Consider the following 12,624-nt stretch of genomic DNA (forward strand, 5'->3'; position numbering starts at 1 on the left):
ATTGGTATATACATATCCTTTCTCCTCCATATACCACACTTTGTTTTAAGTTATCATTGCAAGTTAATTATATACAACACAAACACAATGATACAAATGTGGGACGGGCGCTCCAATTGTATTTGCTGTCCTATAGTTGGCCACATCACGTGACAGTGGACAAAGGATTGTTTGCTTCATCATCTGTGTCAATATTGAACTGGTAAAAAAAAAAAGGATCACACTGTCCGCGTGCTTGGCCCTTACATGGTGTTACAGATTCAGGCTGTGGGTTATTGACAATTCCGAACATCCGGGCATTTCTGATCTTTCATCGATGCAACACAATGCAAATGCTTCCTTTATATGGTATAAACAAATGGCAGAAAAACAAGGCATATGTCATTGATTAATATGATGATTAGCCTAATGTGCTGCCAATTTTTTTGCCAAACCTTTACATCCAAATAAGCAGGTCGATATGCTTACCAAATGCAGTTCCTGTGCACCAGCCGGCATTATTTAGCCACTTCTTTATACTCAAGCTCAAATGAAGAAGAAAAACAGACAAAATACATTTTGTATGAATTATATAGGATACCGGGTATCTGTATTGAGCTGAAACCAGTCCTTATTTCACGGTGCTCACAATGGCGGCCTCTTGTGACTAGAAGGACTCAGGAACTAGAAATTTGAAATTAGAAGAATAGAAAATTGCCATTAATTTTAGGCCATTTTAAGGAAAACTGCTTTATTGGGATACATAGATCTTGCTTTAAAGATATCTTTCATCATTTTATGAGGGGAATTTTATGTATCTTAAGTATTAGTGGTATTGGTACTTGATATCGGTCTCAGTGACTACTTAAGAGTTGAGTACTCGCACTAGTATCTGTTTGGAAAAAAAAAGTGGTATCAAACTTTCCTAAAAATAGCATTTGATTTATATAGCACTTTTTTGGACACTCAAAGATGCCTTACCAAATAAAAGACAGCAATGGAAGCAACAACAACAAAAAAAAGAACATTAACATTAATAAAGACAACCATATACAGAATTAAACAAACGCCTGTTTGAACAGATGGATTTTGTCAACCAATGCTCGATCCCCCAAAGTCTGTAACTTTGTGCGTATATGGAGCCAGCAGAGCAGATAAGAAAACATTGTTGAATACCAAAATCTTCTTGAAGAATGTGTGTGAGAACAGTTGGTGAATGAGGCCCAATGTGTTTTTGTTATGTCTTAAGAGACCCTGCCTTACCCTATGTCTTTGCTATCATCAGTTGAAAAACAAATTCATGAAGAAGATTCCCAGAGATGCTGAGGCCTCCAACGTGCTGGTGGGAGAAGTGGATTTCCTCAACAAACCCTTTGTTGCCTTTGTTCGCTTGTCCCAAGCGACAACACTTGGAGGACTGACTGAGGTGCCTGTGCCCACCAGGTGAAATTTCCCTTATCGTGTGAATGTCACGTATCAAATATTTCCCCTCTGCAGATACCTCATATTTGTTTCATCACTGCACAGATTCCTGTTCATTCTCTTGGGACCACAGGGAAAGGCCAAGTCGTATAACGAGATAGGCCGAGCCATAGCAACACTGATGGTTGATGATGTAAGTCATTACATTTTTTTCAAATGTTTCTGGCACACAATATATTACCTTCTGGGATGTGCTGTATTGACTACAACTGAAAATAATGTTATGTGTAGAAATGTAGCGATTTTCATTTCATTCATAATCAGTAGAGATAGAAGTTAAGACGATAGGTGGATGGCAATCATAATCCAGTAGGAGCGAAATTTAAGAAGGAACTGTGAAATGTTCATGTATTTTCCTTCCGAAAGCTCGATGTATACAATATTACTTAATAATATGACTTAATAATTCCTCAACCGGAGCTGCAAATTTGTTTTCCACATTTCATGGGTTTTGCATGGATGGCCACGACTTAACTTAATAAATATGTGATTGGATTCTTGTATCTTTGATGAATGGAAATACAGTATTTGCATTTGAATGATTTGCACCGCAATGCATTTTTTAAAATTCTGGTTAGTTATTAGCATTGTACAACTAAAGTAAAGAAGTTGTTTGAGATAATGACATTCAATAGACTGCTCAGCTCCTTCTTTACTACGACAGACCGATATAGAATCCGCATCCACTGCAGATGCTGCACCAATCCACCAGACAATCTCCCGCTCCATTCTTCCCTCACTCAAGACCAAGTTACTTGAACTCTTCCACTTGGGGTAGGATCCCATCCCTACCTGGAGATGGAACTCAACCCTTTTCCGGTCTTAGATTTGGAGGTGCTGATTTTCATCTTGACCACTTCCCATTTCGCTGTGAACCTCTCCAGTTGAAGATCTTGTCTTGATAAAGCCAATAGAACCACATCATCTGCAAAAAGCAGACATATAATACTGAGGTCACCAAAAAAGACACCACTGCCTTGGCTGCATCTAGAAATTCTGTCCATAAGGTTTGCAAAGAGGCAAAGGACAGCCTTGACAGAGTCTAACCATCACTGGAAATAAATCCAACTTACTTTCCGGTAATGTGAACAAAACTCTGACCGCAATTGTACATGGACCGGCTGGGGATTCTGATACATCATACTCCCAGAGCATACTCCCACAAGATAACTCAGTAGATACAGGTGAATGCCTTTTCCGAGTCCAAAAACCATATGCAGACTGATCAGACGTACCCTCAAGGACCGTGCCGAGGATGTAGACCTAGTCCCCCGTTTTTTTGGCCAGGAGGAAAACCAGATTGCTCCTCTTGAATCTGAGGTTTGGCTTCCTGATGGACCCTCCTCTCCAGCACCTCTGACTAAACCTTATTAAGGGGGATGTGGTGTGTGATCCCTCTGTAGTTGGAACACAAAGGGACCACCACCCCAGTCTGCCAATCCAGAGGCACTGTCCCCCGATGTTGATGCAATGTTGTGGAGGTGTATCAACGAGGACAGCCACACAACATCCAGAGCCTTTAGGAACTCTGGGCAGATTACATCCACCACTGGGCCCGTGCCACCAATTAGCTTTTTGACTAACTAGGTGACCACAACCCCAGAGATAAGCAACCCAGCCTTAGAGACTCCAGCCTCTGCTTCCTCATGGGACAGCATGTTTTTTTTTTTTAAATTAAGCAGGTCTTCAAAGTTTTCTCCTCACTGATTCACAATGTCCCAAGTCAAGGTCAACAGCACCCCATTCCCATTATGCAAAATGTTGATGGTGCACTGCTTCCCTCTCATGAAACGCCAGATGGTGGACCAGAGTTTCTCCGAAGCCGTCTGGAAATATTTCTCCATGGCCTCACCAAACTCTTTCCACTCCTGAGTTGCTTCAGTGATCGCTAAAGCTGCGTTCCTCTTGACCAGCTGATGGGTACTGGTTGGCTAAGCAGAACCAGCCGATACCCATCAGCTTTATCCACAGTCCCACAGGCCAAATAGGCCTCATGAGACTCATCCTTCACCCTGATGGCATCCCTAACCGCCAGTGTCCAGTGTTGCCGCCACGACAGGCACCAACCAACTTACAGACACAGCTCTGTGTCATGGTCCACATTGTCCCCTGACATCCCCGGGAACTGGACGGAGGTGGGAGTTGAAACTCCTTATGAAAGGGAACACACGTTCCCAGTAGTCCCTCACAAAATGTTTGGGTCTGGCAGGGTGGACTAGCATCTTTCCTTACCAGCCAAAACAGCACAAGTTGGTGATCAGTTGACAGCTCCGCCCAGCTCTTGACCCAAATGTCCAAGAAATGTGGCTGCAAGTCAGATGAACCACAAAGTTGATAGTTGGATTAGGGTGTCCTGGTGCCAAGTGCACATGTGGACACCCTTATGTCTAAACAAGGTGTTTGTTTTGGGCCATCCATGATGACTACAGAAGTCCAATAATAAAACAAAAAAACTACTTAGGTTTTAATCGGGGAGGGGGTGGAGGGGATCTACTCAATCACGCCCTTCAAGGTCTTACTGTCAATGGCCATGAAGTCCCCCAGCAGAATGAGAGGGTCCCAAGCAGGAGCACTCTCCAGCTCCTCCTCCAAGTTCTCTAAAATGGATGAGCAGCCTGAGCTGCTGTTTGGCGTATAGGCACACACAACAGTCGGGATCCGTCCCTCCACTGAAAGGTGGAAGAAGACTACCTTCTTGTCCCCTGGGGTGAACCCTTCATGCTGCCAAGCCAGGGTACATTAAGCATGCCCACAACTCCTGTCGCTATTTGGCAACTCCAGACTGCAAGAGAGTCCAACCACTCTTGAGAGAACTGGTACCAAAGCCCAGGATTCTAGTTGAAGCTTCTCTACCTTACACACACGCTCTGGTTCATTCCCTGCTAGAGAAGTGACGCTCGCTATCAAGCCCCACCTCCACGCCTTGGTCCAGAGTGGAGCCCCATTGACCGAGGCAAGGGAAAACAGTATCCGTTAATTGTGTTCATCTTGGTAAATTTTCAGCCGTGCTTTGTTTCCTCCTTCACCTTGGACCTGTTTCCCATAGGTGACCCTGCCAAGGGCATTAAGTCACAGACATCTTAGCTCCTATAGGATCACTGGGACACACAACACCAACACGCGGAGGTGACGGCTCATGGAGGGAGGTTGATATGCGTGCCGTTTCATGAAACCCTGACTGTGGATGGTGTAATAAACATCGACTTTCCAACCAAGTTGACCTCGCTACTGCTCCCTTTTGAAAAGGACAGGTGTGGTGATTAAACCGTAATCTGGTGCTGCAGCAGGCATCTTATCATATGTGAATTGCAGTTAAGTGACAACCTCATGAAACGTTTTTCATTAGAAAATGATATTTGAAAGTTTAAAAACAATTACTGGTATAGTTAAGAAGTGCTGCATCTAGCACGCTAACTTGACTAACAGACTTGAATGTGTGGTCACGTCCCCTTGTGGTGATCACATTAGGGAGACCAATTTAAGTGAAGTTGTTTAAAGTTTAAACACAGTGATTTGGATGACATTATGATTTTTAGTGTTCATTCATTATCATTCGATTTTTGTGTTCATTCATTATCATTCGTAGTTGGAAAGTCATGTGTGAGGGAGAAATTTGGCTGCAAAGCATTTCCACCAATTACACTTTACACAGCCAGTCTTGATGTCCAATTCACATGTATTTTAATTTCCACCACATGCTGGTACAAAAATGGTACTGAATGTATTGGAAAGGGAACATAGAAGTAAAAAAAAAAAATACAAATAAAAAGCCAAACTATGATCAAGGCTTTAGTGGTTCGCAAACTAATTCCATGCACTTTTGTTCTGCTTACACCACTATGACGTAGTGCTTAACAAATGTATTAGACCACCTGCCCCTGTTTGTCTCAGAGACCATCCAACATCATGAAGTTCTTTACTGTGGGCTCTTTCATTTTCAGTGTGCTCTAAACGTTTTACTAATTAATTTTATTTTGCAGAGGAATGAGAAGTTTCAAACTGAATATTCAGCATTCATACATTAATTTAACCATATTATCATATTAGAAATTAGACATAGAATTTCAGCTACTTCTGCACAATATACTGGTGGATTAATTTAACCATTATGGAAGCATGAAAATATATTTGGGTAATTAATTACCAACACTGTTAATTTAAGAAGTCTCTGGAATAATGTTTTAGTATATTATTAAACATACTCTCAGTGCGTGTGTGTCTTGCACAACGTGTCCGCTGGTTTCAAATTGAATCCTTGGACAAAAAAAGCCCACACAGAGATGAAGTTAAGTTTCTTGTGCTAGCGGGAGAAAATCAATGAACGTGCCGCTGCTCTAGGGAAAATGTATCTGTCCTCAGTCTGATGATTTGCACATGTTAAAGGCCATCCTGTGAGAGTGATGTTTCTTCTATGTTTTTGTTATTAATCCCATTGGGCAGAGACCTGTACTTTGCCGACCTACAATTCAAAAAGATGGAATGGACTTTGAAAATGGACTCATTTTGTTGTCAATTACAGTCATCCCTGTCATTTCCTTTAATGAATGATTTCCACCCACTCTTGACTCTCAGCCTCAGGCGCATCATTTGCTGGTGACTGGCAGGTGTTCCTGAATGAAATCCAGCTGGGTTTGAAATGTCAATATGGCTTGCAGAATTTATGTTTAGCAAGTCTCCAAAAGACAGCAAAGGATGAAAATGAGTCAAACCCATCTTATAAAATACTCAGCATACACCAAAGTGCCACGCATACAAATCACCATAGCATGTGCCAAATGAAATGCTAAAATCTCATTGTGTCCTCCTATCACAGCTCTTCAGTGATGTAGCTTACAAAGCCAGAGATCGTGAGGACCTCATTGCTGGCATAGATGAGTTTTTGGATGAGGTGATTGTGCTTCCGCCTGGGGAATGGGATCCTAAAATCCGTATCGAGCCACCCAAGAAAGTTCCCTCGGCAGACAAAAGGTTGGAGTTGGACCTTCTGCTGTGCCTTTAATGCGCATGAAGCACTAATGTATCTCATTGTGACTCCCATCTTCAGGAAGTCAGTGTTCTCCTTAAATGAATTGGGACAGATGAATGGCACAGCAGGTGGAGGAGGAGGCCTGGTTGAGGATGAGGAAATGCCAGCACAACATGAACTGGGAGAGGAACTGGCCTTCACTGGACGGTGCATTTATTTTTGGGGTTTTCCAATGTGTCACATTTATTTATGTACACAGTAAATTCTGTAAAGTAAATTTGACTCTATTAAGAGCTGCACCAAATAGACTCAGTTTTAGAGTAATATTTACACTTGGAAGAGAGTAAAATAAAGAATTGAAATAAATAAATAAAACAAAAGTCACTCAAAGGTTGAGGAACAAACGCACGACCTTCACCTTGGGAGACAGACAATCTAATCCCTGAGCCACACAGCTCCTGCAGTGTGTTAGTATATTGCTCGTGTCAGCTGGAATCTTCCTAACTCCAAGACCCAAAATGTTGGTCTCCTATTGGAAATAAGCAAACAGTGGGAGGGGCATAAGGTCAGGTGGTAGTGTGGCAGTCTCCCAAGCTGAAGGTTGTGAGTTTGTTCCTCAACCCTTGAGTGACTTTTTTCCCCCCCAATTCTTCATTTTACTCTCTTCCAAGTATAAATATTACTCTAAAACTCAGTTGATTTGGTCTAGAGTCAAATTTTCTCTACATAATTTACTGTGTAGAATTACAGCGCCCCCCCCCCCCCCCCCCTAAAAAAAAAAACTACAAAAACCATGCAATCCCCTTAGTGCACAGAATGGGGGTTTTCCCTCGCTTCACCTCCCAATGTGAGAACTGATATATTATTTGAGCTTTGCCTGCTTGGGGCAGCCAAACTAAATATTGTATTCAAATCCTAAATTGCTTTTATTAGAAAATATACAGAAAATGGTTTTGACAGACACAATATTATCCAATAAAAAAAACTCTCTTTACAAAGACAATATTACTTGATCTTGATTGTCAGAGAGTTGTTAGCTCAATAATAAACATGCTTGTAGTTTGTTGGGGTGTACAACTGCCTTCCTCCACATCACAACTATACTGACAGTCCAGTAATAAACGGGCAAATGTAGGACATGAACTTTAGGGGTGTTCAATCCATCAGAATCTATTCATCGTTCCAATTAGTAAATAAATACAACTATCATTAGTTCTGTGATACCTTTGATAAAAATCCGTTTGAAACCACCCAAAGTGTCAACGTCACTCAATGCTACAACAGCTATCCTAACAGTTAAGTGCATTACTCTTTCAAAATCAACAATAAGTAACTAATCAGGCGTTCAGAATGATTTAGAATGAATAATCACAGACTTATTTTATAGATTATAATGCATCTGTTGTAGGCTTGTTAGCTATTAAAACCTTGGGCTGAGGCTTGAGGCAATGACTCTGCTGACCATGCCAGTGGGACCGCACACACTCTGCCCAATGCAAGTCAAATCATTTCAAACAAACCAGCCAGATGGACACAACACATATAAAATGGTAATGTGTGTGTTTTTATCTACATTCTGCACCACTGATTTGGGTCATTAAATGACTACTTATATATTATGGAAAATTTACTTTTTATTGTTTTAATACAAATAGTTGAGTCTCTGTCTGCTCACTTATCAGGTGTGAAATTAAGCTATAAATTACCAAATAAAGACTAGTAAACCCTTTATCAGCTTATGTCTGGAAATAGGATGTGGTTAAATTTGCCAGTGGTGGCTTTACGCAAGGTTAGCAGACGGGTTTTGTCGGACATGCAGGTTTGCGTCAGCTAACAGTGCAGTGGGGTTCTAAGTTCCCGACGCTTCATTTTAATATGTTTCTTCAGCTGAGATAAGACAATATTTTAATGATCCCCAAAGGGGAAATTAAGTTTTAGAGCAGCATACAGCACACAGCAGATTGTTTCATTCACAAAAATAATAATGAATAAATGGAATACGAGAAAAGACTACAAAGTAAAAGACTGAGCTGCGAAAAAAAACAACAATTGGAACTTTGACTTTTTGCCTCCTTTTTATAGCAAAAGTTTGACCTTGATTCTTTATATTTCCTAAAACACAAAATACTGATTGGAGCCCTGTGTTCTGCAATTAAGGGTCCAGTGTTATTAAGTAGTTTTCCGTACTTGTGAATATGTTTAAACATATTCGCAAGTATGTTTAATAGTTGTGAGTACGTTCGAATGTAATTGGAGGCTAAATGCTAAAAACTTTTGACCAAAAAAAACAACTTTTTTTTTTTTTGCATTTAGCCTACATTAAACCAATACATTTGAAAAATATTTTATTAATTAATTTATTAATATATCTACAGTACATGATTTCTGTTTCCGGCATTTTTCCCCTTTGATGCTACAAAGTATGCACATGTGCAAGTTAATACCTTGTGGCATTATGGGAAAAAATGCAAAATAATAATATGCACTGCAGACATAATCAATCATCAAAGTTACAAATTAACAATGTTTACCTACTTATTTTTTGAATGAATTGGTATAATGTAAGCCAAATACTAAAATATTGCATGACTTTGACTTGCGCATGCGCATTATGGGGGAAAAAAATGCTGTTTTTAGCATTTATAAGTATGTTTGAATGTATTTGTAAATACGTTTAAAAAGTACTTGCAAATACGTTTAAACATATTTGTCATTCAAATGACATACAACAGAAATAAGTTAAAATGCATACCATCTCTATAGGTATGATTTTTTTTAATCCTATACATCTCCTGTAACTTGCCCTTATGTTGTCACTGTTGTGCATAGATTAATAGGGGATGAAAATGATGGAAGGATGAATTGCAGATCGCACTAAATGACAGCACAATTCACCATCTGCTTCACTAACTGTGTCCTGTCTATGTAATAGCTTCTGCGGTGGATTGTACCTGGACTTAAAGCGCAAATTACCTTGGCTACCCAGTGATTTCTACGAGGGTTTCCACATTCAGTCCATCTCTGCTGTGCTCTTCATCTACTTGGGCTGCATCACTAATGCCATCACATTTGGTGGCCTGCTGGGAGATGCCACAGAAAACTACCAGGTAAACATGTCCTCTTATTTTGTTTTGCTGTATAAAAGTCAAAACCTACATTTAGCTATCTATTGTTTTTGTTTCTTAAATATGTACTGTGTGTATACATTCAGGCTCATGGTTTAGAATAGATACAAATATGTTGATAGTTGATACCTTTGGTAAATTTGGAGTTTTTGCTGAATTTGGCTGTCAAAGATGTCAAAAGCCTTGAATATATTGTGTTAAGAGATGTTAACTCATTCACTCCCAGTTATTTTCACTGAAGCAACCCCCTTCGCTCTCGGCTGTTTTACTGTTTTTTGACTGATTTTGCCAGGCCCACAGAATACTGTGTTCTATTGCTATAAAATATAAAACATGGCACCTACCAAAAGAAAGATTAGAGTCTCTTCTTTCATCAGGAAAAAATGTATATTTGTATCTGTTTTGTTTTGCAGCAATTAGCATTAGAATACCGCTAAGTTTCATCATTATTCACAAATCTGTTCAAAACTGTGGGGAAATAGCTTTTTTGCAACATGGCCCTGGTTGATCTCTTGTACTCTGCTGCCACCTGTTGGCTGTTTTTGTAATAACTAATATTGCTTCAAGCATTCTCTTCAGTTCAGAGGCGGCATCAAACCCTTCTGTATGCTCTAGCATAAAAAAACAAAAAATAATTATTTAAAAAGCGTAAAAAATACGTCTTTAGGACTATGGTAATATTTAAAATAGAACATATTCATACGTGTTTGGGAGCAAATGAGTTAATGACAACTATTCCTTATTTTCATAGTTTTATTTATTTATGTATTTATTTATTATTGATTTATTTTCGTTATGGTTATCGCTCACCGGATCAATCTTACATGAGGATGCCTTGTTATTTTCAGCTTTGCGAGTCTTGTTTCTTCTTCATTTTGTGTTTCCTCTTTACTCAATTTTAAAAGGGCTCACATGTACTCATTCTCCTCCTGCAATGTTATCTGTCTCATCCTCAACAGGGTGTCATGGAAAGTTTTCTTGGTACAGCCCTGGCCGGCACCGTGTTCTGTCTGCTCGCGGGTCAGCCTCTCATCATTCTCAGCTCAACTGGACCCATCCTCATCTTTGAAAAGCTCCTGTTTGAATTCAGCAAGTGAGCCTCTTTACTAACTAACTAACTAATGACACTGTAGTAGACCTGAATAAAAGGGGTGATGGGGATTTTAAACACAGTTTAGAAAATAAATACAATCTGAAAATGTTTGTGAATAACCCCACAGATAGGACTTAAAGTCAATTCTGTGCATGTAGGTTCAAAAACAGGAGGGCCCTAACTCTGCAGGTGATCCGTGCAAATGAGTAAACGTCTGGATGATCCTCAATCTCCCTATACAAAGACATCCAATTTTGCTGGCAAATGACTTGCCACCTGCTGCTAAATATAACACTATTAACATTGCATAGATTCACTTTTCAAATGTGTTGCATCACATCTTAAACTGTATCACTTCATTCATTATACAGATTTATGTATTTATTTATTACAATTTGAATATAAATACACAGTGGCTATTAGCTAATCTGAAACCTGAAAAGTTAACAGCCAAAGCAGATCAAGGAAAAGAAAACAAATCATTGATGGTCTTTGTTTAGGGATGTGTCAGTGAGCCACAAAAATATTTGTATTGTCTGGTAGCCATCACTTTTTTTCCTCACGCTATTCTGGGTGCCTTCTCTTTGTCACTTAGCTCATTCCCATTGCAAATATATTCCACAAATACAAAATCCATTTTTATTGCTATGCGGATGGCACGCACACGCAGTTCTACCGCTCCAGCAAACTCAACTTCTCCTTGCTGCCTTAAATAAACTTCACCAGTCTTACAGCGCTAACACTGACTGCTATTTTGAACTGTTAGAAATTCCTCGCAGCGTGTCTTGAGGCCCCATTTCCAACTGTTGAAACCTTGGTTTCAACATTCCGATTTAACCAAGGTGAATTTTTTTGTTCATTATTCCAAAAAGTCAGTTTGTCGCAAGCACAACACTCATCACGTAAAAGAACAGCATACTGTCATGGCGGGGTTTGGGGTCGTTTTTCTTCAACTGGGTCAATGTTAACAAAAACAACTTCAGGTTTCTGCTAGGAAGCAAATACATTTCAGGAAAAACTGATAAGAAAAGCTGAAATGTATATGGAGTTAACCAGGAGCACTTAGAATGGCGGCAGTTGTGTGCTGAATCTCATTTACCATGAGACTGAATGTGAGTGGTTCGTGCTATCATCCCAGCTATATTATTGTGTTCACACTTGAAAATTGAACTTGACTTGCGCAGGTCACATTATTGGTGGAAAAAGTTTTGATAGGATTTATTTTGGTCTTGGTTTGTTTTTGTTTTTTTGCAAAAATCTGGTATTTGAACAGTGAGGTGTATACTTTTTATATTCACTGTACTTTTTTGGAGGTGGACGGTCATGAGTTTTTTTTTTTCAGTTTTAAATCTTATTACCGAGCAGTGGAAAAACAAAGCTTTACTCATGAGAATTGATGAAATGTGAGCAAAATGTGGATATAGCTTGCATAGTGTATCCCTTTGAATGGACACTGTGGTTATGAAACAGGATTAATGCCCATAAAATCCGAAAAACGGTGGCAATTGTTTTGATATTTCCAGAGGTTCAAGTTGACAGTAGTAGAGATGTGCATGTGAATTTTGGTGACGATTTACAACATTTTTGTGTCGTTAGGCGCTGTTTAGCTTGTGTACTGCACATTTAGAGTTGTGCTCATAAGTTTCCATATCTCAAGGGTATGTAAACTTTCAAGCACAACTGCAAATGTTATAATGTATAGTGAGACCCAGCTTGTCATACAGATGTTCCAGTTAGTGGTATTAGGCTATCCGATAGCATCAGTAAAGAGCAAGTTAAACGACCGATCTGTTTTTCAGCAGGGCCAAGTTGTTTATAAGGCTGTAGAGATTTATTGTAATGAAAGGAAGAATTTAATACATGTGGTGTCCAAATTAGTAGTCTAATTTTTACAAAAAGGTATAATACCTGCACTGTGATTGCTTTGAAACCAGGCCATGTGGTACCGCCTCTGGCCCAGCTCACGCGGGACCCTAAAG

At 39.6% G+C, this 12,624-nt stretch overlaps 1 protein-coding gene across 6 annotated transcripts in view; it reads left to right on the plus strand.

Annotated features, from left to right (window-relative positions):
- slc4a5a (solute carrier family 4 member 5a) overlaps positions 1 to 12,624 on the plus strand; it is a 57,501-nt gene that overhangs the window by 25,413 nt on the left and 19,464 nt on the right. For all 6 annotated transcript variants that reach the window (XM_086077150.1, XM_086077154.1, XM_086077152.1 and 3 more), the window contains exons 9-14: positions 1,265 to 1,422; positions 1,507 to 1,594; positions 6,275 to 6,429; positions 6,506 to 6,634; positions 9,360 to 9,534; positions 10,512 to 10,645. In XM_086077150.1, the coding sequence (XP_085933276.1) occupies positions 1,265 to 1,422; positions 1,507 to 1,594; positions 6,275 to 6,429; positions 6,506 to 6,634; positions 9,360 to 9,534; positions 10,512 to 10,645 (839 nt within the window). The remainder of the gene's footprint in view (positions 1 to 1,264; positions 1,423 to 1,506; positions 1,595 to 6,274; positions 6,430 to 6,505; positions 6,635 to 9,359; positions 9,535 to 10,511; positions 10,646 to 12,624) is intronic.

The sequence above is a fragment of the Leptonotus elevatus genome, chromosome 5 (genome assembly GCF_054856555.1).
Source record: "Leptonotus elevatus isolate MCC_2025b chromosome 5, RoL_Lele_1.0, whole genome shotgun sequence".
Taxonomy (NCBI): Eukaryota; Metazoa; Chordata; class Actinopteri; order Syngnathiformes; family Syngnathidae; genus Leptonotus; species Leptonotus elevatus.